At 36.8% G+C, this 27,954-nt stretch overlaps 1 protein-coding gene and 1 pseudogene across 8 annotated transcripts in view; one reads left to right on the forward strand and one right to left on the reverse strand.

Annotated features, from left to right (window-relative positions):
• The window catches only part of ATP2C1 (ATPase secretory pathway Ca2+ transporting 1), a 158,257-nt gene that overhangs the window by 83,450 nt on the left and 46,853 nt on the right, over window positions 1-27,954 (reverse strand). For 7 of the 8 annotated variants that reach the window (XM_055295433.2, XM_055295432.2, XM_055295438.2 and 4 more), the window contains 2 exons: window positions 2,595-2,705; window positions 980-1,096 (listed from right to left, as the gene is read on the reverse strand). In XM_055295433.2, coding sequence (XP_055151408.1) covers window positions 980-1,096; window positions 2,595-2,705 — 228 coding nt within the window. The remainder of the gene's footprint in view (window positions 1-979; window positions 1,097-2,594; window positions 2,706-27,954) is intronic. The other variant, XM_055295436.2, reaches the window with a different exon arrangement.
• On the forward strand, window positions 13,970-27,688 carry LOC129491927 (cysteine and glycine-rich protein 2-like; annotated as a pseudogene).

Genomic DNA, 27,954 nt, shown 5'->3' on the forward strand with positions numbered 1-27,954 from the left:
ATCATACTGCCTAGGGATAAGTCAAATCATTACAATTTATAAATCCAGAGTAAACTATGTCAATGCTTTCTGAAGTCTTTGGTAATGTGGGAATGTGGTAAGTATGAAAATACAAAGATACATATAAATAATATTCCATAAAAATAAGACAGATACACACAAGGTTCATCCAACCTTTAAAATTCCAGTGTTGCTACTTTAGACAAACTCTTTCGAAAAATTAAGCCTGGCAAATTTAAGCTCATTAGCAGAAAAGGCACTTTAGAAAAGTTAAACATAGATATTTTTAGAAAGACTGCAGGTTAAAAGGCACAGACATTTACTAAAAAGAAATTTTCAGCAAAAAATATTTGTTTAGCAAACCAACCTAATTACTTCAAAACTAATCATAGTAACCTGTAACTTTTTACATTAACACAATCGTTATCAAGGTAAAAACAGCCTAGAATAAGTCTTCCCTAAAATTTAGGATGAAAAAATATAAATAACTATCATCTACTGAGAGCTAACTATCTCCCGTAAGGTTATCATCACCATTTTATAGATAAGGCTCAGAGGATAATAAAGATGATACAACTGATAAGAAATGAAGGTGTAATTTGTACCCAGGCAGCCTGAGTTTAACTTACCTAACTTACTTTTTACTAGTTTTCTGAGCTGGCCATGATTACCTTAAAAAATATTGCCATTCCTATCATTTAAATAGTGTAGGTTTGATATTAGCAAAGGACACTACTGTCAACAGTATTATCTTTGTGTAATATATCCATATGGAAAATGTTGTCTTTAAGATTTACATACTAAAAATACAGGAATTCCAACCTAACAGTAAGCCCCAACAAATGAAAAATTTTAGGTAAAAAACATCTAAAAATTATTTCCTTTCTCCATAAACAGTATCACAAAAGTAAGCAACTACATAACAGAAGTCCATGTATTAATAAATTACACAGTAGAAGAGGAATTAAAAGTACCTCACCTGAGAAATATACTTCTTCCACAGTGGCTCATCTTCACTAATATCAAACTCATTCCAGCCATGAAAGGCTCGCCTGTGACTAACTTCACATTTGTTTAGACCATTCTGAATGTCAGCCTGTTAGAGTTCATACATGACAGTTATTGAAAATGTTAGCACAGCAAAGAAAAACACAAAAAAGCACATAATATAATGTATGATCACATTTATAGAAACTACAACAGTCAAAACTAGTCTATTATGAGAGCAATCTATCAGTGGTTGCCTGGGGCCAGAAATGACACATAGAGAGGGAGGGATTAATTACAAAGGGACATGGGGGAGCTTTCTGGAGTGATAAAAATGTTCTATCTTAATGGTGGTGGTGATTACATTTGTCAAAATGCAAATTGTACACTTTAAAAAAGTACATTGTATTTTATGTGAATTATATCTCAACAAAATTAATTTTTAAAAAATATGTAAACAAAAAGGCAGAGTTTACCAAACAAACAAAATTTAGGGAGAAAAATAAACAACACAATCAGCCACAAGACTTACAGAAAGCATAACAGTACATTTTAATTAGCTTTTTCCTTTTCATTGTTGTTTAGCTGTTTTCTAAAATTAGTTTCTCCCAAAGAACGTTCAATGGGCCATAAATGCCTTCCTTGTTCTCTGGGCCTATCAAAACCCTGAGGTTGGTATTAATTTATACTCTTGGACTGTGTAATTATTTCATGCTGAAATTTTGTGCTTCCTAAATTACTCAAAAGCAATGAAGTTAAGATGAACTTCTTCTTGGAACAGTTTATGTTCTATAAACACTACCTACGTCCTTCAGTTATTCTCTCTCATGATTTAGTATTCTATTAAAGAATAAAATTATCTGTACTTCCAAAATAGTTGCCCTGACCAAAAGGTTATTATAACAGAGTCCAATAATGGAGCCTTTCAAAACAAACACATTACAAATAAGTGGTTTTAAAGTAGAGTATAAATACAATAACAACAACAACAAAAAAAAAACCTAAAAAAGGATACCCATGTTTTTAATGCTATCACTAAGATATGTGACTGTTGAAGGAAAAATAAAAAATATTATCTTTTTCATGTTTCCATAGATACTACTTTTGAAAACCAGGAAGAGCCTACATAAGAATTTACAGATTATTTTCAGTTCTAAATTTGTACTTAGTTTTTACTTTACCTTAGAAAACCCTTATCAAAAAAAGATAAACTCCTACCACTATTTACGTTAATTATTTTCCTAATCCAACCAATCCTTACACAGCACTAATATAGTTCCTAGGAAAGCTATTATGTTCTAGAGCTACACTGTCCAATCAGGTAACCACTAAGCCACCTGTAGCTATTTAAATAAATTTAAATTAAATTAAAGTCAGTTTCTCCATCACACTAGCCACATTTCAAGTCATATAGTCATGTTTAATTCTGTCAAGTTTAACCCCATGTCAAGCCCAACAGTCCTGTTCAACTTGTGGCTACTATGCTGAATGGCACAGAGCAGAATATTTCTATCACTGAAGAAAATTAAATTAGACAGCACTGTTTTATAGAGTCTAAGTGACTGACTTTACACCATCTAGTCCCTTTCTCCCCACTAACCACTTACTTGGAGAATGCTTGCAACTTCACTGACTGGTAATTCACTTGCTTTTTTTGATGTCAATACAGGAATCATTGTCTCATTTTCACCATTAGGTATTTTTTGAAAACGTGCAACCTAGGAAGTAAAACCAAAGAAAAAGTATTTGAATATAGCAAACAAGTGTAATGCAGTCTAGAATAATAAAAATCCAAAAGTTCACAGCAACTAATTTTCCAGTTAGAAAAATATTTCAGACTAATTATGTATCTAGTCCTAATAGGAAAGACAATTTTTTTTTTCCTTTTTTTTTTTTATTATACTTTAGGGTTTTAGGGTACATGTGCACAATGTGCAGGTACTAACCACATGCTACTTCTCAAGAAATTACATTTTAAAAACTAAGCCATCGGTGCCCAGCTAGAACACAAAATTTTCACATTGAATGAAAAGCATGTTATTTCTCCACCAACATAAGAGTAAAAAGTAAAACAAATGTCCTGTCTAGCAGATCCTGATGATTACAAATAATCATAATCCTCTAAACTCATTATGTTTAACATGAAAGACAAAGTACAGCTAAGCTTTCTCCATTTTAACTACTCCTCTTAGTCAGCTCATAGCTGATCTACTCAGAAAAGACAACTGGCTACTCTTTCAACGCACCATGACAAGTCAGACTTTAAGAGCTATTCACAAACTAGGAGAAAAACAAGAAGTAAAAGAGACCAGACAAGCAAAGGATGCACAGGTTAGTGAAGGGGAGCTGGGGGGAAGGGTGGGGAAGGCTGTGAACAAGCAGAGTTAGTCACGAGATAGTAGTAATCAAGGTACCTACTTGATGCAGCTTCATAATTATCTATATCTACAGAAAACTGTTTAACACAATTCTAGAAATAAATCCTCAATACAGACTTGTTTTGAGTCCTAAGCTGAGATTCTTTACAGACAAAAAGCTTTGAGTGAAAACAGAAGGGAGACAAAAGCTGCCCACTATTGAAACTTAAGAGACGAAAACACTTGAATTGCCACATATCCACTCGATTAAAATAATACTGAAACTAAAATTATCATCTTACTGCCAAGATACAAGTTTTTAAGCTTTCAGGTAAGATATTTTCAACCCTGGATAATTAACGTTTTTAGGATAAAATATTTCCCTAAAACTTTTAAAGCAGTATCTTTAAGCAAATGAAATCAAAGAAGATTCTACTACATTAGAGTGTCATTACAGAGGCCTGCACGCATAAAGGCTTTTTGCATTTACTCCAAAAAATGGTAAATTGCTGAGGAAAAAAAGTCTTCTCTCAGTATGACTGAGTTTCTGAAACAATCAAATTCATGTTTTCTAATCTTATTTATGTAAAAAGTACTGTTGGATGTTTAAATACTTTAAAACAAAGAGCAGTAGTATTTTTCAACTTTTAATGAGGAGATATTGGTCAATAAACATGAGGAAACTAGAGACAGATCACCTTTCTTTACTGCAAATTACTGAAATTATTGTATAGCATAATATTTTTACATAATTAAGAAATGTAAAAACTTAGAGGAAAGATTAGGAATTTTACAAAAGCCACACACATGTTTTAGAGCCACTGAAATGCTCTTACTTCAAATCTATAAAACAAACTAGGACAGGGGAAAGACTTCATTGAACCATTCCTAAGTAAAACATTGGAGAAGACTCCCCCCAAAATGATTTAAATCTTAAGACAATGAGAATTGAAATAGATGACATAGTTATTTTATCTTGTGAGATCATAAAGCAAAATTAAGAAGAATCAAATATATTTACACTGCCTGCAGTGACAAACAGATCAATAAAATCTCTTATTTCTAAGATCCCCAAACCTCAGCTTCTTCATATATAACCTGGGGATAATATTGCTAAACAGAGATGTTTGAGGATTAAATACACTAACACAGCATTTGACTTACCACTAGTAAGAGCTCAAATGACAATTATTAATACTCTTCTTCCAACAAGGTCAATACAGACTAAACAAGGCGAGTAAAGTCAGTTCATGATAATTTCCTATTAATGTTTACTTTTCTATCAATAATATATTGGAAATTGCTAACTCTAGTATCCAGTATACAATATGACAGCCTTACTCATAAAATGTTTCTCAACTAATCCTTTGGTAGTTGGTACATAAAGAGGGTCTACATTTGAACACACTTTACATAAAACCCTTCGGGGGCATTCCATGGGCTCAAAGTAGCTGTAAATCTCCACAGTAGGAAATGGTATTATTTCATATAATAAACAATAAAACACTAAAGGGGCATGATACTCTAAATACATAAAGGGCTGCTTTGAGATGCTCTCCAGCTGCAACCACACCTACACCTCAAGTGTGTTCACTAGTGGAGGAGTACTAAGCAACAGAAAAGCAAGATGGTAAAGTCCATGCCAGAATGCCAGGCCATATTTAACTTTGTCATTCCTGGAATACATGAGTACTGCATGGAGTAGAAGGTAGCAGAAACTCATTTCAGGAATACAAGGAGATGAAGAGCAATAAAGCATGTGTAGCTATTTTAATGAAGAACATGGAAGCTGCCCATTTGAAGAGAATTGTTCCAAGTCTGCCTACCCTGATGGTGGTACAAAGGAGCCAGAAACAGAAAATGGGAACATAAACAGATCCAGGGCCCAAGGAAGGAACCAACTCTGGGAGCTCACTGAGGAAACAGAACAGCAACCCCTTTGACAACAGTGAACAAGAGTCTGTCATCTTTGAGCTAGGTGAGATGCTGCTTAAGCTCTATCTGCAGTTGGAGATGATGACCTGACAGTCTCTGACGATGAATGCAGCTTGTTTCATGATAAGCTAGATGATTTTTACAACTTGAGTATACAGCAACTTTGCATGGCGTGTGAACTGGTCTGCTGAGACTCAGATGGTGGCTGTCCCCTGTGGTTGTGTAGCAGTTGCCTGTTTCTCTCCTAGGCAGGCCTAATCAACTCCAGGTGCAGTCACAATAATTTTTACCCAGAGCTGGTTTTCTCAACCCCTCATCTTTCCCCAAGGAATATACTGTTTTCTCTATTTTAAAAAGTTAAAAAGGCCGGGCATGGTGGTTCACGCCTGTAATCCCAGCACTTTGGGAGGCTGAAGCGGGTGGTTCACAAAGTCAGGAGATCGAGACCATCCTGGCTAACACAGTGAAACCCCGTCTCTACTAAAAAATACAAAAAATTAGCCAGGCATGGTGGCGGGCGCCGGTAGTCGCAGCTACTCAGGAAGCTGAGGCAGGAGAATGGCATGAACCTGGGAGGCAGAGCTTGCAGTGAGCCAAGATCGCGCCACTGCACTCCAGCCTCGGCGACAGAGCGAGACTCTGTCTCCAAAAAAAACAAAAAAAAGTTAAAAAAAAAATCTTAAAGATAGTTTTCTTGTAAAATAAATTTAACTACCAGTTAGTATATGTAGGTTTGTTGTTTTACCTGTTTTCAACCAGATTCACATAGTACTTATACAGTGTTTATGAACTTTCCATATTTATTTTGAGGACAACAGATACAAAACTAAAAGCACTGGCCCTGCTTTGGGGTCCAAGAATAGAGGTGAAGGGTAAAAGGATCTGACGTGGCAAGTAGACTTCTGCTACAGACTGAAGAGGTGGGTCCTTGAGATTTCCAGTGAAATCTGTACATCTGTGTTTATATATCTGTTTTCTACCAAGATGGTATAATTCCTACTATGTGTACTTGTTCACTGGTTTCATTGCACACAAGAATACTACTGGGCAACCAAAACCAGGTGCAAATCTGTTGAGATGTTTAATGTGTTTCACATGATAGGAAAACAGTGAAAGAACACACATAAAGATCACATGCATAAAATACACATGGAGTTGGAGGGTGACGCCCAAGGGCTGAGAGACCTGGTATGTGAGTGTGAGTGTGTGTGATAAGGTTCTCATCCCTGCATACATGTGACATTCCTAGCCTTAGTAGAAAAACTTGGTTTAATAGTTTGAGCCTAGTATGGCAGACACATTTTAAAGGACAAAGCAGTATATTGGTAGTTATTACTATACAGCAGTGTTAGTTTTGTCCACATATCTACAGAAATGAGGATTAGCCAGAGCAGTTAAAACGATCTGGTTATCCCATATATTAACACATACCGGGTCTTGGATATACTATTTTATTTAATGTTTTAGTATCACCTAGGCTTTCCAGTCCAAGTACTTTTTGAAAATCTTTATCTCCTCATTGGAGTGGTTTTGCTATCTGGTTTTTGTGTTTGTTTTTGTGTTTATTTGCCTCATTCCATGCCTGAACTTTGTAGGTAGATACACATTATTTGAAACTGTATCTAGATGCTCAAATTAAGACGGTGGATAGGAGGCAGGACTAGCTTGTATCTCCCACTCTGACGGACAGAGCAACATGTGGAGACTCACATCATGAACTTTGCTACAATACAAGAACTACCAAAGGAACATACCAGGAAAGCCAAGAGAATCCACAGACCCTTTGAAGAAATTGGATCACTACTGCAGGTTCTCTGGGAGGCCTAAAAACTATGAGTCTGCTTGCTTTCTCAAGGGGCAGGCTTGTGGTCTGGGGCAAAGTATCCGCCCTGGTAACCGGCTGCCTGGAAAAAGACTCAGTGATGTTGGGGAGGCATGATGGGAGTGAGACCAGCCTTTAAGACCGCGGGTTGCATGGAAGCAAGGTAAGGTCTGTGACTGTCAGCTTTCCCCCACTTCCCTGGTGACCTGTATGACTCAGCAGAGGCAGTCACAATCCCCCTGGGAATATAACTCCATTGGACTAGGAACCATACCCTCACCCCCCCGCAACAGCAGCTGCAGCAAGCTCACCCAAGGAGAGGCTGAGACACCCCTATTCCTGCCCCCGCCTGGTAGTCTTTCTCTAGCCATCCTGGTAGCCAAAGACAAAGGTCATAATCTCTTGGGAGCTCTATGGGCCTGCTCACTGCCTGAGAAACCTGAATATTTGACCAAGTGTCTCTAGGGCAAATGTGCATCCTCCCTATAGCACCACAGCTGATATGCTCTTGATGCGCCAACTCCCAGCTGGAGGACAACCAACACAAAACCAGCACACTAAACAAAAACACAACCAAGGACCCTCACAGAGTCTACTTCACTCCCCAGCTACCTCCACCAGAGCAGGTCCTGGTATCCACAGCTGCAAGACCTGAAAATGGATCACATCACAGGACTCTCTACAGACACTCACCAGTACTAGCCTGGCACCTGGTAACTCGACTGGGTGGCTAGACCCAGAAGAGCAAAAACAATCACTACAGTTTGGCTCTCAGGAAGCCCCATTCCTAGGGGAAAGGGGAGAACACCACATCAAGGGAGAACCCCATGGGACAAAAGAATCTGAAAAGCAGCCCTTGAATCCCAGATCTTCCCTCTGACATAGTCTACCCAAATGAGAAGGAACCAGAAAAACAATTCTGGTAATACGACAAAACAAGGTTCTTTAACACCACCAAAAGATCATACCAGCTCACCAGCAATGGATCTGAACAAAGACGAAATCTCTGAATTGCCAGAAAAAGAATTTAGAAAGTCAATTATTAAGCTAATCAAAGGAGGCACCAGAGAAAGCTGAAGTCCAACTTAAAGAAATCAAAAACATGATACAGGATATAAAAGGAAAATTCTTCAGTGAAATATATAGCATAAATAAAAAACAACCACAATTTCTAGAAATCAAGGACACACTCAGAGAAATGCCAAACGCACTGGGAAGTCTCAGCAATAGAATTGAATAAGCAGAAGAAAGAACTTCAGAGACAGAAGGCAAGGCTTTCGGATTAACCCAATCCATCAAGATAAAGAAAAATTACTTTAAAAAAAATAAAGTATCCGCAAAGGTTGGGTCTATGTTAAACATCCAAAGCTAAAAATAATTGGTGTTCCTGAGGAAGAAAAGAAATCTAAAAGTTTGGAAAACATATTTCAGGAAATAATCAAGGAAAACTTCCCCAGTCTTGCTGGAGATCTAGACATCCAAATCTCAAGAAGCTCAAAAATACCTGGGAAATCCATCACAAAAAGATGGCCTAGGCACACAGTCACCATTACCTAAAGTCAAGATGAAGGAAAGAATCTTAAGAACTGTGGGGCAAAAGTATCAGGTAACCCAAAAAGAAAAACCTATCAGATTAACAGCGTATCTTTCAGCAGAAACCCTACAAGCTAGAAGGGACTGGGGTCCTATATTTAGCCTCCTTTAACAAAATAATTATCAGCCAAGAATTTTGTATCCAGCAAAACTAAGCTTCATAAATGAAGGAGAGATAAAGTCTTTATCAGACAAACAAATGCTGGCAGAATTTGCCACTACCAAACCAGCACCACAAGTTCTAAATCTTGAAACAAAACCTCAAAATACACCAAAATGGAACCTCCTTAAAGCATATATCTCACAGGGCCTATATAACAATGATGCAATGAAAAACAAACAAACAAAAAAAAAAAAACTAAGGGATTAAGGCAACAACTAGCATGATGAAAACAACAGTACGTCACATCTAAATACTAACGTTGAATATAAATGGCCTAAATACTCCACTTAAAAGATACAGAATGGATGCATGGATAAAAATCCACGAACCAAGGATCTGCTGTCATCAAGAGACTCACCTAACACAGAAGGACTCACATAAGATAAAGGGATAGAAAAAGATATTCCATGAAAATGGAAACCAAAAGCAAGCAAATGTAGTTATCCTTTGTTTTTTTTTGTTTTTTTTTTTTTGAGACAGAGTCTCACTTCATCACCCAGGTTAGACAACAGTGTGCAATCTAGACTCCCTGCAACCTTTGCCTCCTGGCTTCAGCTATTCTCCCACCTCAGCCTCCCAAGTAGCTGGGATTACAGGCACCCACCACCACATCTGGCTAATTTTTGTATTTTAGTAGAGACATGGTTTCACCATGTTGGCAAGGCTAGTCTTGAACTCCTGACCTCAAGCAATCCACCCACCTATGCCTCCCAAAGTGCTGGGATTACAGGCGTGAGCCACCACGTCCAGCCTAGAAGTAGTTATTCTTATATCAGACAAACTAGACTTCAAAGCAACAACAGTTAAAAAAGGACAAAGAAGTCCAGGTGTGGTGGCTCACGCCTGTAACCCCAGCACTTTGGAAGGCCGACGCAGGTGGATCATGAGGTCAGGAGTTCGAGACCAGCATGGTGAAAACTCGTCTCTACTAAAAATACAAAAAATTAGCCAGGCATGGTGGTGTGTGCCTGTAATCCCAGCTACTCAGGAGGCTGAGGCAGGAGAATTGCTTGAACCCAGAAGGCAGAGGTTGCAGTGTGTCGAGGTCACACCACTGCACTCCAGCCTGGGTGACAGAGCGAGACTCCATCTCCAAAAAAAAAAAAAAATAGAAAGACAAAGAGGGATATTATATAATGATAAAAGGACTAGTACAACAGGAAAATGTCACAACCCTAAATACATATGCACCTAACACTGGAGCTCCCAAATTTATAAAACAATTACTACTATGCCTAAGAAATAAGACAGATGGCAACACAATAATAGTGAGGGAACTTCAATAATCCACTGACAACACTAGACAGGTCACCAAGACAGAAAGTCAAGAAAGAAACAGTGGACTTAAGACTATACCCTACCACAAACAGACTTAACAGATATTTACAGAACATTCTACCCAACAATTGCAGAATATACATTCTTTTCACCAGCAGATGGAACATTCTCCAAGACAGACCATATGATACGCCACTAAACAAGACTCAATAAATTTATGAAAACTGAAATTATATGAAGTATCCTCTCTGACCACAGTGGAATAAAACTGGAAATTAACTCCAAGAGGAACCCTCAAAACTACATAAATACATAGAAATTAAATAATCTTCTCTTGAATGATGACTTCAAGTCAATAATGAAACCAAAATGGAAATTTTAAAATTCTATGAACTGAGGAGTAACAGTGACACAACTTATCAAAACCTCTGAGACACAGCAAAAGCAGTGCTAAGAGGAAAGGTCATAGCATTAAATGCCTACATCAAAAAGTCTGAAAGAGCACAGACAATCTAAGGTCACACCTCAAGGAACTAGAGAACAAGTACAAACCAAACCTAAGCCCAGCAGAAGAAAATAAGTAACAAAGATCAGAGCAGAACTAAATGAAATTGAAACAAAAAATTACAAAAAATAAATGAAACAAAAAGCTAGTTCTTTTAAAAAAAATAAACAAAATCAATAGACCATTAGCAACATTAACCAAGAAGAGACAAGATCCAAATAAGCTCAATTAGAAGTTAAACGGGAGATATTACAACTGATATCACAGAAATAGAAAAGATCATTCAAGGCTACTATGAACACCTGTACATGCACAAACTAGAAAATCTAGAGGAGATGGTTAATTTCCTGGAAATATACAACCCGCCTAGATTAAATCAGGAAGAAACAGAAACTCTGAACAGACCAATAACAAGCAGCGAGACTGAAACAGGAACGAAAAAATTGTCAACAAAAAAAAAGTCCAGTACCAGATGGATTTACAGCTGAATTATTTCAGACATTCAAAGAAATTGGTACTACTGTTACTGAAACTATTCCTAAAGATAAAGGGGTAATCCTCTCTAAATCATTCTATGAAGCTAGTATCACCCTAACACCAAAACCAGGGAAGAATATAACAAAAAAAAAGAAAATTACAGACCAATATCCTTAATAAACATAGATGCAAAACTTCCCAACAAAATACTAGCTAACTGAATCCAACAGCCTATCAAAAAGGTAATATACCATGATCAAGTGGGTTTCATACCAGGGAAATTTACATGCAAGAATGATTCAACATATAAAAAAATGTATTAATATACCACATTAACAGAATCAAAGATAAAAATCACATGATCATCTCAATAGATGCAGAAAAAGCATCTGACAAAAATCAACGCCCTTTCATTATAAAAACTCTCTACAAACTAGGAATAAAAAGAAAGTAACATAATAAAGACTGTATATGAAAAGCCCACAGCCAACATTATATTCAATAGCAAAAAAATGGAAACTTTTCCTGAAAGATCGGGAAGAAAGCAAGGATGCCCACTCTCACTACTTCAGTTCAACATAGTACTGGAAATCCTAGCCAAAGCAATTAAGCAATAAATTAAATGCTTAATAAAATAAAAAAAAATACATCTAAATCTGAAAGAAGTAGTAAAATTGTCCCTTTTGGGCCAGGCACAGTGGCTCATGCCTATAATCCCAGCACTTTGGGAAGCCGAGGTGGGAGGATCACTTGAGGTCAGGAGCTCGAGACCAGCCTAGCCAACATGGTGAAACCCCATCTCTACTAAAAATACAAAATTTAGCCAGGTGTGGTGGCAGGCACCTATAATCCCAGCTACTTGGGAGGCCAAGGCAGGAGAATCACTTGAACCTGGGAGGCAGAGGTTGCAATGACCCAAGATTGTGCCCCTGCACTCCAGCCTGGGCAGATGTGTGAGACTCCGTCTCAAAAAAAAAAAAGAAAAAGAAAGAAAGAAAACTCTCAAGATTTCATTTTTAAAAAACTGTTAGAACTAATAAACAAATTGAGTAAAGCAGCAGGGTACAAAATCAACATATAAAAATCAGTAATGTTTCTATACATTAACTATTTGAAAAGAACATTAGGAAAACAGTTTCATTTACAATAGAAAAAAATTAACTACCTAGGAATAAACTTAAATGAGGTGAAAGGCTTGTTTATTGAAAACTACAGAACAACGATGAATGAAATTAAACAAGACACACACAAAAAAAACACCTATGTTCACGTTTTATTAAGACAGTATTTTTAAATGCCAATATTACCCAAAGTGATCTATAAATTCTATGCAATCACTATCAAAATCCCAGTGGTATTTTTTATAGAAATAGAAAAACAATTCTAAAATTCATATGGAACCACAAAAGACGATAAATAGCCAAATCAATCTTGTAAAAGAACAAAGCTGGAGGCATCATACTTCCTGATTTCAAAATATATTAATATTACAAAGCTACCATAATCTAAACAGCATGGTATTGGCATAACGACAGACATACAGAGCCACAAGAACACAAAAAGAGAGCCTAGAAATAAGTCCACACATATATGGTTAACTGATCTTCAACATAGACGCCAAGAATATACAATGAGGAAAGGAATGGCATCAGGAAAACTTCATATCTACATGTAAAAACCTAAAAAAAAAAAAAAAACTGGGCCCTTTTCTTACACCATACACAAAAATCAACTAAAAATGATTTAATAAACATAAGACATGAAACTAAAACTCTTAGAAGAAAACATACAGGAAAAGCTTCGTGACACTGGTGTCAGCGATTATCCCAAGGATTTAATACCAAAAGCATAAGCAACCAAAACAAAAATAAACAAGTGGGACTACATCAAACTAAAAAGCTTCTACACAGCAAAAGAAACAATCAACAGAGTAAAAAGGCAACCTATGGAATGAGAGAAAATATTTGCAAACATGTATCTGACAAAGGGCTAGTCTCCAAATATATAAAGAACTCCTATAATTCAACAGTAAAAAAACACAAATAACTCAACTTAAAAATGTGCTAAGGACATCAACAGACATTTCTCCAAAGATATACAAATTGGCAGTAAGCACATGAAAAGATGCTCATCATTAACTATTAGGAAAATGAAAATCAAAACCACAACACAGTATTACCTCACACCTGTAAGGATAACTATTATCAAAAAACCAAAACAAAACAAAACACAACACATATATTCCAGCAGTCCCACTTTTGGGTATTTATCCAAAAGAATGAAATCAGGATCTCAAACAGATATTACCACTCCAATGTTCACCACAACACTATTCACAATGTGATAGTGATAGGTGCAGAAACCTAATGTCCACCAACAGATGAAAGGATTTTTAAAATGTGGAATATATGTAGAATGGAATACTATGTAGTCTTTAAAAAGAAACTCTAGGCTGGGCGTGGTGGCTCATGCCTGTAATCCTAGCACTTTGGAAGGCCGAGGCAGGCGGATCACCTGCAGTCAGTTCAACAACAGCCTGGTTAACATGGTGAAACCCCTTCTCTACTACAAAAATTAGCTGGGTGTGGTAGTGGGCGTCTGTAATCCCAACTACTCGGGAGGCTGAGGCAGGAGAATCGCTTGAACCTGGGAGGCAGAGGTTGTAGTAAGCTGAGATGGTGCCACTGCACTCCAGCCTCGGTGAAAAGAGCAAAACTCTCTCAATATAAAAAAAAAAAAAAAAAAAAAAACAGAAAGAAAGAAATTCTAGGGATCTCGGACTCCCTGGACACTCCCTCCAGCCCAGCCTCTCTAGCTCCACCTGCGATGCATGCTCCTGCCTCCAACTCAAAATGCCAGTGTGGAGAGGTGGAAATAAGTGTGGGGTCTGCAGGAGGGCCATGTACCATGCAGAAGAGGTGCAGTGTAATCCACCACTACTGCTTGCTTTTTTTTTTTTTTTTTTTTTTTTTCAGACGGAGTCTTGCTCTATTGCCCAGGCTGGAGTGCAGTGGCACGATCTCGGCTCACTGCAAGCTCCGCCTCCCAGGTACACGCCATTCTCCTGCCTCAGCCTCCCGAGTAGCTGGGACTACAGGCACCCGCCACCATGCCTGGCTAATTGTTTGTATTTTAGTAGAGACAGGGTTTCACCATGTTAGCCAGGATGGTCTCGATCTCCTGACCTCATGATCCGCCTGCCTCGGCCTCCCAAAGTGCTGGGATTACAGGCGTGAGCCACCGCGCCCGGTCCACTGCTACTGCTTTCTATGCATGGTTTGCAGGAATAATTTAGATAGCAAGACAGTGGCAATTCAGGATTAAAAGATCTACTGCAAATCCTGCTATGGAAAGAAGTACGGGCCAAAAGGCTACAGTTTATGGCCAGGGCACTGGCATACTTAACATGGACCGTAGTGAGAGCCTGGGCATCAAGCCAGAGTGTTCAGCCTCACATGCCTACGACAAATCCAAAGACTTCTAAATTTGCTCAGAAATACAGAGGTGCTGAGAAGTGTTCCAGATGTGGGGATTCCGTACATGCTGCTGAGAAGATAACTGGGGCTGGAAAGCCCTGGAACAAAAATTATTTCCGATGTGCAAAGTGTGGGAAGAGTCTTGAATCAACAACTCCTGACTGAAAAAGAAGGTGAAATCTATTGTAAAAGGTGCTATGCAAAGAACTTTGGGCCCAAGGGATTTGGTTATGGTCAAGGAGCAGGGCTCTTGTTCATGCCCAGTAAGGTGTAAACCCAGAACCAAGCATCACACACTGAGAATCTCTTCATAATCTAGGCACAGATAATCTTTCTAAACTACTGCAAAATTCTACCAGCACTAAGTACTATATATTACCCTGTACTTGGATAGGCTGGCTAACTCGTAGGAAGAGAGCACTATATCTTATCCTTTTGCTTTATTCGCCAGCATTTTTGGGGAACCATTTCTTTTACAATTTAAATAAAACTTCAGCTTGAAAAAAAAAAGAAATTCTACAAAATGGCACAACATGGAAGAATCTTGAGGACACCATGTTAAGTGAAATAAGCCAGTCACAAAAAGACAAATGACTGCATAACTCCACTATCTAAAATAATACAAATTCATAAAAATCAAAGAGTGGAATGATGGTTAGCAGAGGCTGGGAGACGGGGAAATGGAGAGTAGCTAATCAAAGCTCATGAAGTTTTAGTCAGTCAAGATGAATAAGCACTAGAGAGCTGCTGTACAACACTGTACCTATAGCCAACAATAATGTATACTTTAAAATTCATTAAGAGACTAGATTTCTTTACCACAATATTTTTAAGAGAATATTTTCGCAAGTAAAAAAAAAAGTTTTCACCTGATCCCAAGTTTTAGTAGTGTTTTTAAATGTTGAGGTAAAATAAAAGCAAAAGTGTTACATCTTAATTTTTAGCACACACTACCATGTAAGCAAGATTCAGAAATAATACTCTGGCACTCATTCCCAGCTGTTATGTGTTAAACACAACTGCAAACCATCTATAATACAACAAAATCTAAAGTCTTACTTAGATTAAAAAAAACCCAAAGGCGTTCACATACTATTAATCTGCTTTTAAAAAAAAGAAATGTCTTTTACCTGGTGGTTAAGTTTATCTTCATAGAATCCACTATTCTCCTCAACTACAATGGGATAATATCCCAACAAATCCATCATAAGTTGAAAGTAACAAGTCAAAAATGCATTTCATACACCTAACCTACCGAAGCGAACATCATAGCTTAGCATAGCCTATCTTAAACACACACAGCAACACTTACATTAGCCTACAGCTGAGCAAAATAATCTAATACGAAGCCTATTTTATAAAGTGTTGACTATCTCATGTATTTAATAAATAATACTGTACTGAAAGTGAAGAACAGAAGTACAGTTTTTACTGAATGTCTGCTGCTTTCACACCATCGTGAAGTTGAAAAATCTTAAGTCAAACCATCACAAGTCAGGGACCTGTGTGTACTTCATTTCTGGTAACCAATGACCTTATCTGCTTTAAGGATACAATCAGGGAGTGAAATCAGTCAGTACCCATTGATTTACAAAAGCTATGTTTAGAAAAACCAGTCCTCGACATGAGTAAGCAAAGTGGGCAAGAAAACACCATTTGTGTGGTTTTTGGACAATAAAAAGATAGAGAACTGAGGGCTGAATAAAAAAAGAAAAAGAAAAATTGAGCTGTCGAGTGGCTGAATAAAAAAAGAAAAAGGAGAACTGATGGATCAAGTTACACATAAAGGTAAGACATTAAAGATTCAAACAGTCCTCCAATTCATTAATCAGGGAACTTGAATTCTGCCTGCATATGGTACCAGCTGTTTCCCCGCTAAGGCAAAAGAAATTGGTACTGCAGCAATACACAATGGCTTTGAAAAGAAAAAAAGAAGAAAGAAAAAATATATATATAAATTTAAGCACAAATCTAATCTTTAACCCTACTAATCAATCACCTTTTGGGCCTGTCCTCCAAGAAAATCATAGTTTCCACCTCACTTTATTTTTTTATTTATTATTATTTTTTGAGATGGAGTCTTGTTCTGTCGCCCAGGCTGGAGTGCAGTGGCGCAATCTCTGCTCACTGCAACCTCTGCCTCCCAGGTTGAAGCAATTCTTCTGTCTCAGCCTCCTAAGTAGCTGGGATTACAGGCACATGCCGCCATGCCTGGCTAATTTTTTTTTTATTTTAGTAGAGACAGGGTTTCACTGTGTTGCCCAGGCTGGTCTCAAACTCTTAAGCTCAGGCAATCCACCCACCTCAGCCTCCCAAAGTGCTAGGATTACAGGCGTGAGCCACTGTGCCTGGCCTCCACCTCACTTTAAACACTCATACTCCAAGAGGATCTCTAAAAGGAATGTTACCTAATAGGAGACTATAAGAATCCTGTTTATTTACTTAAATATTCTGTTGTCACAAATAAGTTTGCTTTACATGTCCCAGTAATGCTGCCCTTCACATATAAGGATGGCTAATCCTCTATTATTAAGATACATAACCCGTTTAATAAGCGACAGTGGATTTGGACTGACTCAGAACGCCTCAGGCTAAATATAAATAGCTAAATATAAAATCTAAAACCACACTACTGAAGTGGCATATGTAGGGGAGGTCTACCACTGAGTCCCTTTGTCTGAAATGCTTGTAGCACATTTCTGCAGGCAAGAGCCAGGTCCAGCCTGCACACTCCATACCCTATACTAAGCTTTTAGGCCTCATTCCTTCTTTGAGCTTTTTTGTGTTGGCTTGTGACAACCCTGAACCAATTACTCATACTCAGTCCCCTACCACTTAACTATCACTGCTCATCCAAACATGTCTTTTTCCCTCAACTACACTATAAACTCAATAGCTACAAGAACTGCAGGTCACACAAACCAACACTCACCATGCCTGGCATATAGCTGGTACTCAGTAACTGTTAAATAAAAGGATAAATGAAAAACTAAGCTAAGTAACCAGACTTTTTCCCTAATTTTTTAAACTAACACTATATCCCTAAACAAAAACTGTACATTCTTATAATTAAGAATGAATTAGGCCGGGCGCAGTGGCTCATACCTGTAATTCCAGCATTTTGGTAGGCCAAGGCGGGTGGATCACTTGAGGTCAGGAGTTCGAGACCAGCCTGGCCAACATGGTAAAACCCTGTCTCTACTAAAAATACAAAAATTAGCTGGACGTAGTGGCAGGCGCCTTTAATCCTAGCTACTCGGGAGGCTAAGACAGGAGAATCGCTTGAACCCAGGAGGCGGAGGTTGCAGTGAGCCAAGATCACGCCATTGCACTCCAGCCTGGGCAACAGAGCGAGACACCATCTCAAGCGAGAAAAAAAAAAAAAAAACCCAGAATGAATTAATCCCAGTAAGTTCACAATTAACTCTTTTCTTTCCCAAACTTTACTAAGAGGTAGGAAGGAACCCTCCTGTCATCCAAAGCAACAAACAAGTCAAAGAAGATTCAACAATCCAACTGCTTTCCCCTAAGTGCTAATGCTCTATTTGTTCTGTATTATAACAACTGCAGAATATCCAGATGGTTCTCATACTTATTCACAAGTAATTGGTCTTCTTCTATTGAAATCTATGTTCCCCATGTTTTCATGTTCAAGGTATGTTATGGGGTAGGGAGGTAGAACGTAAAAGGGATGGGCAATCAAAATCTTAGTCAAGCAAGTTAGTCCCTCCTACACAACTACTTGCCTAACATCTATCAGTAATTCACATCTATGTTTTTAATTTCTTGCTTCAACTTCAATCCTTTTATTAAGATATAATCAAAGACGCCCTCTACTTAGGAGGCTAAAGCAGAAGATCAAGAGTTCAAGCCCAACCTGGGCAAAATACCAAGACCCCATTTCCTTGCCCCCCAAAAAAGACAAAGACACCCCAAAATGATATTATTGAACACAAAGTAGCCAAAAGTAATTCAACATGAGTTACTAACCTGAATGAGTTTTTCCTTGTAAAACTATAGGGCTTGGCTGGTCTGAAGGCAGTTGAGTTATTTCAATTGATTGCTCACAGTCAGTTACAGATCCAACACCTTTCTACTCTTTCCCCCTTCTCACTGAAATGCACTTGACGAGTTAAAACAAATAAAAAAACAAACAAACAAAAAACCTATATGGCTTAAGCCTTAAACTAAAGAACAAAAATATCTAGCCATGAAACTTTCACAGGGCACTTTCATTTTAAAAGATCAACTATTTATCCTGAAAGGATCTGCAAGAAATACGGTGTTTTTAGTTCGAAGCTTTGAGTTAAAGTCTAAAACTCTACTGATTTCACATTTAGTCATTTATATGTTATCACAGTAACAGTTGGAGGAAACATTATAGGAAGAAGAGTACTAAGGAGGAGGAGGAGGAGGAGGGAAAGAGCAGGCTTGCCCTTTAAGCTGGTAAGGACCAGTGCTTGATGCTGAGTGCTTTATTTCTAATACTTCATTTAATCCTCGGAAAACACTCTGAAGAGGGCATTATTTTTACTACTTTTTTAGATAGCGAAATTAAAGATTAAAGAAGTAATGTGCCCAACATAAAAAGAAACTAATAAAACTAGTAAGTGATATGGCCAGGAACTGAACCATTGTGTAACGCTAAAAGTCCTCCTTCTTAACTATTGTACGATATTTAAATTAGTCAGGTAATCCAAAAATTCCAAAGCAAATCCAGTTTAGAGGACTAATTTTAGTATAGTGAGACTAGATTTAAGATCTAAGAACACAGGCTTCTTTTTAACCAAAAGCAAACTTCGTGCAAAGAATCTTTTCATCCTTCCACCTCCCCTCTTCCCCCATATACACACCAAAAAAATCTTAAATAAATACAGCAGATTTTAACTTTGCAAAAGGAGTAAACAATTATTTAAAAACAGCATGTCTTAAGTAGAGTAAGACTGTAGTCTTCTGATGCCAATAAGACATTTTATAAACACTGTCACATGAAAATACACAGCTAAACTGCATAATTTCTGATAGGTGAGCCAGTAGTATTAATAACTCAGTACCACTACGTATGCCACGAGGCTCTATTCTGTTAATATTTTATCAACTCAGATAAATACTGAATAGCATACTTATCCAAGATGACATTAACTCAAGGCTGGAGAGGGATAGCCACCTTGCCTCATAATCAAAACAAAATTCTAGCAAGCTGATTATCAGGCAGAATCAACGAGAAGAGGCAATATACCACCACCTCAACATTTACAAAAGCCTACGTATACTTATTAGAGATAAATGTAAAAACCTACTACTGGCTGGCTGGGTGCGTGGCTCATGCCTGTAATCCCAGCACTTTAAGAGGCCAAGGCAGCAGGATCACTTGCACCCAGGAGTTCAAGACCAACCTGGGCAACATAGTGAGACCCTAACTCTATTGACAACAAATAAATATAAATATATATATAAAACCTACTACTATACTGAAAAACCAACTACTAACATACCAGATGCTAAGGCTCTACAATAATAATTCAGACAAACACATGGGTTAAGCTGACCTCATACATTATTTAAAGAGCTGTAAAAGCATTCTCAGTGTAAACCTATTGCTAAAAAGGTAAACATTATCCTAAACTGCATTATGAGAAAGATAGCTTTTTAGTCCAAGCGAGTCAATGAGCCTAGAATATTTCACAACAATCCAACTACACCTTGAGAAGTCTATATTCAGTTTAGGGCATCATTAGAGCCTGCTACCAAGCATGGCATACTATGGTGACATTTCTGGAAATGAGGTCTTAAGATGATCAGTGGAAGGAATTAGGAATATTCAGCCTAGAGAAGTATGAAGGGCAGTACCTGACCATTAATTGGATTTCAATAAAGATTTCTAAATAAATAGAGGATATGACAGGCAGGCATCTTCAAATATTTTAAGATATGTTACATGAAACATGACATTCTCCCTAAAGACAGAACCAGCATCAACAGATAAAAGTTTCCAATCACCAGAAGGTTTCTAGGAGAGATGTGGTGCCATTTCTATATGGGGTGGGAAATTGGTCCCCTCACCTTAAAAATTCTAGGAATGGTCTGGCAAAATGCAAAGGGATCTCACTGCCTCCTTACTGCCTGTGGTACTAAGGTTTCTGAAAATGTATCAGTAACCTCTGTTAAGGGAGATACTGTGAAATGGTTACCTTCTCCACTGAACCTTAAGTTCCAGAGCATGAACCCAAAGAACAGTGGCATAATCGGGCTTCAATGCTCTTAAGTATTCTTAAATATTCTTTGTACTTAAAGAATTAAATATTCTTAAATATTCTTCATTTGATGAATTAAAAACTAGCACAATCACAACTCTTAAAAGATAAATCTTATTTTTCTCCCATACTTACAATACGTAGAAATGAAAAATATGGTTCTAAATACTATTAAATATTTGTACCCAAGAACTAATTCTAATCCATTTTCCACACAGCAATAAAAATCACAATAAAATGCATTTACCTCTGGATACCAACAGGGATTATATGCAAAACAAACTGCTCTGGAGACCAACAGATATTATATATAAAACAATCAAACTGACAGAAAAAAACAAATATCTTATTCCTAAAGAGTAGTATTAATTTTAATTTTACTTACACTACTAAGTCATTCTTAATGACCTGCTCATTGTTTTAAAAAAAGTCAAGTAGTGAGAAAGGATTTAATGAGATTTCCAGTCCTACTGCCCAGAAGTAACATCTGTTAACTATTTCTGTGTATACTGCCAGCCATTTTCTATACAGGTGTGTATATAAGTATTTCTGGTGTTTTTTTTTTAATTACTAATAGAACCACATAATAACAAATTTTGTCATTCAATACATCTTGGACTCCATGTCACCTTACATACTAACCTGCCTCATTCTTTTCATTGGCTCACAGGGCATTTCATTGTATGTAGTACTTCAATTTTAACTAGTCCTCTTGATGACATTTAGGCTGACTCCTGTCTCTTGGTATTACAAATGTTGCTGCGGTAAACATCCTGTACAAACTTCTTGGTATGTTTGTGCAAGTACAGGTACAGAATACATTTCTGAAAGTGAAACTTTGGTTGTTCATATTTTTTATTCTGATAGCTATCGCTACTTATCTCCAAAGGGACTGTGTCAAAAACTTCAAACTCAGAAGCTTCTATTTCCCCCACAGTCTAGCCAAGACTAGTCATTACTACACTCTAATCTTTGCCAATCTGACAAGTGAAAAATTATAATTTTGTTTTTAATTTGCATTTCTTCATGACTGAGGTTGAACATATTTTCATCTATCTTTTGGCCTTCTATTTCTGCGAAATGCTTGTTACCTAGAATAAGGTCACATCCAAACATAGTACTCAAAAAGTCTTATGTTTGTACCTATGTAAGAATATTATATTGTCAAAGTAAAGGACAATTCAAGGCAATGCTTATGAAAATTCCAACTGCCTTTTTAACAGAAATGGACAAACTGATTCTAAAATTCATATGGAAATGCAAGGAACCCAGAATACACAAAACAATCTGGAAAAAAAAAAAAAAAGAAAGAAAGAAAGGCAGACACTGTTAAAGGTCTCACACTTCCAGTTTCAAAATTAACTTACTACAAAACCTACAGTAATCAAAACATTATGGTACTTACATCAGCAAAGATATATAAACCAACAGAATACAGAGTCTAGAAATAAACCCATCATTTCTGGTCAATTGATTTTTGACAAGGGTGCCAAGACATTCAATGGAGAAAGAATAGTCTTTTTAACAAACAGTATTGGGATAACTGGATATTCCATGCAAAAGAATGAAAGTGGGCCCTTATGTCACATCATATGCAAAAATGAACTCAAAATGGATCAAGCATGAGAGTTAAACTATAAAATTCTCATAATCTTCATCACATTGAATCAGGCAATGGTTTCCTAGATATATAAAGCACAAACAATAAAAGAAAAACACATATAAATTGGACTTCGTCACAATTTTAAAAGTTTCTGATGTAGAGGACACCATTCAGAAAGTGAACAGGTAATCCACAGAATGGGAGAAATATTTACAAACCATATCTCTGATAATTATCTTATAAACATTGCTGCAGTGAACACTCTTAGGTAAACATCTTTGTATACTGGTACAAGTATAGAATATATTCCTATCCAGCATCCAGAATAAATGTATTTGTGTGTGTGTGTGTACACACATACATATAAAGAACTCTTACAACTCAACAAAAAATAACCAAATTACAAAATGGTCAAAAGATTTGAACAGACATTTCTCCAAAGATATACAAATAACCAATAAGCACATCACACTTCCTAGTTTCAAAACTAACTTATCACAAAATCTACAGTAACCAAAACATTGTGGTACTTGGATCAGCAAAGACTTATAAACCAATAGATTAGAAGTCAGAGTGCAGAAATGATTTTTGCGTATGCTGTGAGATAAGAGCCCACCTTCATTCTTTTGCATGAAAAATCCATGCAAAAGATCCTTGACACATCATTAGTCATTTGGGAAACGCAAATCAAAACTACAATGTGAAACCACTTCATACCCCCTAGGATGCGATGAAAAAAAAAAAAAACAAAACAGCAAAGTGTTGGAGAGGATGTGGAGAAATTAATTAAATGGAATCCTCATACACTGCTAGTGGGAATGAAAAAATGGTTCAACCACTATGGCAGTTACTCAATAAATTAAAGATAGAATTACCATGACCCAGCACTTCTACTCCTAAGTATACACCTGAAAAAACTGAAAACATTTTTACACAAAAACCCATACATGAATGCTCACAATAGTGTTATTTTTTGACAAAAAGTAGAAATTGATGAATAAACAAAATGTGTATATCCATACAATGGAATATTATTCCATCGCAAAAAGAAATGAAGTACTAACACGTGCTAGAAGCCAGACATAAAAGGTCACATATTGTATGATTCCATTTATATGAAATGCCCAAAACAGGCAAATCTATAGACAAAGTAGATTAGTGGTTACCAGGGGCTAGCGAAAGGGGAGAATGGGAAGTGACTGCTAATGGGTAAGGGGTTTCTTTTTGGGGTGATAAAAATGTTCTAGAATTATATCAATATACAATTTTGTGACTATACTAAAAACCACTGAATTATACACTTTAAAATGATAAATTTTGTGCTAAGTGATTCTATCTTGAAAAAGAAAAACCCAGTAAAGGACAGGGTCTACAAAATAATTCTTGATTTACCACAGCTGTAAGAGAATTAGTATTCATACTGTAGGTGGCTCTGGGTCTAAAACTGTGCATCCAGAACAAATAAGATTTAGTCGACGGGCATGATTTCAAGCACTGACAGTTACGGGGCCACAGCTGATATCAATTCCCAGGTGTAAACGATGTAGAAATGAGAGCTGTAACTAAGGAACCAGGCAAGCAAGCCCAAGAGAATGATTGCCAAAGCACATGTCCTTTAACTGCTATCTGGCAAGGCAATTACAGCTGTACCCAACCTTAAGCAACTCTACTCCTTTTAAGAACATATCTTTATCATAAATAAATGGAAGAGGGATACTGTGCTATGATGAAACAGGATGTAGGAGGAACTTAAAACAGCACACAAACAATAAAAAGTGAACCTAATTTTATTACAAATGACAAACATAACCCTTAGGCAGGGATGAAAAGAACCCAAGTAACTTCTGAAAACAGACTTTGCCTGTATACCATAAAGTTAAAGACAAATATAGTACTCTAGTTTAAAACTGTGTTTCTCACCGGCGAATGAATAGGTTAGTAATTCTAAAACTACTTTTGTTTGTGTGTACTCGGATGAAACAAGTAAGTCAATATACTGTGGCTGAGAACAGTTTCTCACCTTTGGAGAAGGAAGTAACAAAGAAAGAGAAAAGGTCTGAAGAGGAAAAAAGACCAAAATGGACCCTATGGTGGAAGAACGGAACTGGCAGCATTGCTAGCACAGTTTTTTATTTATGTACATAGACGGATAGACAAGAAAATAAAATATATGTGTTCATACATGTTACTAAACATATATACTGCTAGCTCTATCTACTAAGACAGCCTAGAAGCAAAGACACCCAGTAGCGTGGAGCACACCTGGCACCCAGATCTTGGTTTCTAGATATCATTCTCTAGTAAAATGAACTCAGCTCCCTGGAAAAATGGTTGATTCCATGGCTGGTGCAAGCAGGAAAAATACAAGATACACCCAGAACATCATGTGATACCAGAAAGTAAATTAGTGCTCACAAAATGAGAGACGGTATTGTAGAAAGGACACAGGAACAAATTTTCAAGTGCCCTCAATAACCAAAGCGAGAATGACTTGAGCAACAATTACTGGATTTTAACCCATAAAGTAAAATATCCACAAAGCCATGTAAATAAATTAATTGGATAATTAATAAGTAAAGGAAAGGGGACAGTACTTCCTTAATTGTAGAATTCCAAATATAGTAAGAATGAGTGAAATAGAAAACTCGCCATTAAGCAAAGACCAAAGCAGTAATAACTGCTGCCAGTTAAGAACCATTGATAGATTGCAAAACTGGCCCACGTAAAGTATGATGGAACACAGGATATTGCAAAACTGGCCCATGAAAAGTATGATGGGACACAGGATATTTGCAGTACCTCCCCACTAGAGGAAAGTATTAATTACAAAGGAATTACTAATTATTATACAACTACAAGGTTAAAATGAACATTTATTATTAATTACAAAGGAAAAAACAGTAACTTTACAATGAAGAAATCTGGCAGACACAGTGATCACATTAACTTCACCCATCATAAGACATGCTAATCATGGGTGAAGATCTGACAACCCCAAATTGAGAAACATTCTAAAAAAAATAACTAACAGTACTCTTCAAAAGTGTCAGTAACATTTATAAAAGACGGGAGAAAAAAAGACTGAAAAGATAACAGATGGGAGGAGACTAAGATGATGATAACTAAATGCAAGGTAGGATCCCAAATTGGATCCTGAACTAGAAAAAGGATAGTTTATAAATGTGAATGTCCTGGTTTTAATAATTATACTATGGTTATATAAGATGTTAACATTAGGAGTAACTGGGCAAAAGATATCCAGGACCTCTTTGTACTATTTTTATACCTTTTATGTAAGTCTAAAGTTATTTCAAATTTTAAAAATCAACATAATTTTAGAAGATTTTAGAAAAACCTCTCAAAGTAAAGTAAATCTTTCTACCATAATTGAATTTACATCCAACAGTTAACTACACCTGAATTATACTGCCACTCTGGAAAGAATTTGGCATTTTTTGATAATTAAATTAAAAAGTGTGCATAATACTCCATCTACTGATACATCTGTTTGTATAAATTATTCTAGGTTTGAAAGAAATTCGGTACAAGGATGGGGGAAAGGGGTATCATACCATCTACATATTTTTTAAACCTGTCCATTTTGTTGCCATCCTATATTAAGCATGCAACCAGTGTTTTTTAAAGCCTTCAGTGAGCAACAATTATTTTATTAGCAATACAGAAGATGGAAAGGAAGGGAAAGGGAAAGGGAAAGGGAAAGGGTAAGGAAAGGAAAGGGGAAAGGTAAGGAAAGGAAAGGAAAGGAAAGGAAAGGAGAAAGAGGAAAAAGGAAAGGGGAAAGAGGAAAAAGGAAAGGAAAGGGGGGAGGGAGGGACAGAAGGAAAGAAGGGAGGGAGGGAGAGAAAGAAAGAAAGTTTTTTCAGATTTCTTTATACCTTCTCCTAATACCTCCCCCACCATGACCAATGACATTCATTTCATAAAGCAGCTAATTGGTGAATCTAATTTTACAGGCTATGACAAACCAAACCCTTATGAAAAGACATTATGGTGGCATTCTTAACACCCTGTGCTTCCAGACCTAAATAACTACAGGTACAATGGGGAGCCACGTAAGCCTTTAAAAGCAGTTGACAGTCAAATACAATTTAATACCACTTAAAGCTACCAACTTCGAATCCTATAGGGTTAAGTTAAACGATAATTTATTTGCTGTCACAAAAGGTACTCTATTATTATTTTCCACTTTTAAGTGGTGTTCCTCAAAAGCTAATTTTTCTAACCAACTAATTAATGAATGGAATATTTAAATAATCTTAGTTTAAGATGAAAAACAGGCATATTATTTCTAAATTCCACCTGCAATTAATAAAACGTACATTAGTAAGTCCAATACATAGTTTACCGAACTCAAGGACTTTTACCTACACTAATTCCATTCTATAGATGGAGAAAATAATGTACAGTAAGAGCAAACTGGTTTTTTTCCTAAAAGGAAAGAAATAGCAGCAAAGAATTCCAGTGACTCCCTAAAAATGAGAATGCCACACAACTATGTACGTGTAAGAAGACTTTAAACACTGAGGCTATGACAGGAATAGATCACTAAGGGATTGGTATTAGAGATGAAAATATAGGTGGTCCTGTCCCTAACATCACTGAAACATTCAACACCTTACAAAATAAAGGGAACATTCAACACCTTACAAAATAAAGTAAAAAGGCACCCGACAAGCAAAAGAAAGCCATCTAATGAAGACCCTAACAAGGAAATCTAAGGAAGAGTTCTGACTTCAGGGAGGGGTCTACTTAGAATTAATAAATGGATAAAAAGGAAAAAGGCAATAGACACAGGAGGTCTAGCATTTTCCATGAGAAATAATTCAGTACATTTTGGTCGTGATTTCAAAGAATAGTAAAATTGCTTCCAAACAATAACAGTTGTGTGAGCAATAAATAATACATAAAACGTATTTACAGGCTAAAAAGTAAAATTTAAGGGCTTAACTTCATTAATCTATATTAAGAGTTTAACTTCATTGTCTACTGCTAGGTGAACACTAAATACTGAATCCTGAAGTAGTACCAACCCAGACCAAAGTATAATCAAAATCACAATTTGATAAAACCATGAGAAAAGCAATAAGACTATAAAAACTATTCTATGTTTCCTAGGCATCCCCACTCACCTCTCAGAAAAAAAAAAAAATATGTGAAGCCTTGAAATTGGCAGTTAAAAGACCAAAAGTAACTCCCCTAAATCTATTCATCAAGTAAGGGAAATTAGCATTTGTTGAGAGGCTCTTTCATGCCAGGCACTTGTACACATCCTGCCTGGTCTAATTCTAACAAACCCGAAGTAGTCATCATCTCTTTACAAGTGAGGAAACCAAGGCTTAGAGGAGTCAACTTCCTTGCCGTTTGTTAGAACAGTGTTTCTCAATCTTGGTACCATTGACATCTGGGGCTAAAAAATTTGGGGGGTAGTGGGGGGAGGCAGAAGATGCTGTCTTACGGATTGTAGCATGCTTACCAGCATCCCT

This window comes from Symphalangus syndactylus, chromosome 10 (genome assembly GCF_028878055.3).
Source record: "Symphalangus syndactylus isolate Jambi chromosome 10, NHGRI_mSymSyn1-v2.1_pri, whole genome shotgun sequence".
In the NCBI taxonomy this organism is placed as follows: Eukaryota; Metazoa; Chordata; class Mammalia; order Primates; family Hylobatidae; genus Symphalangus; species Symphalangus syndactylus.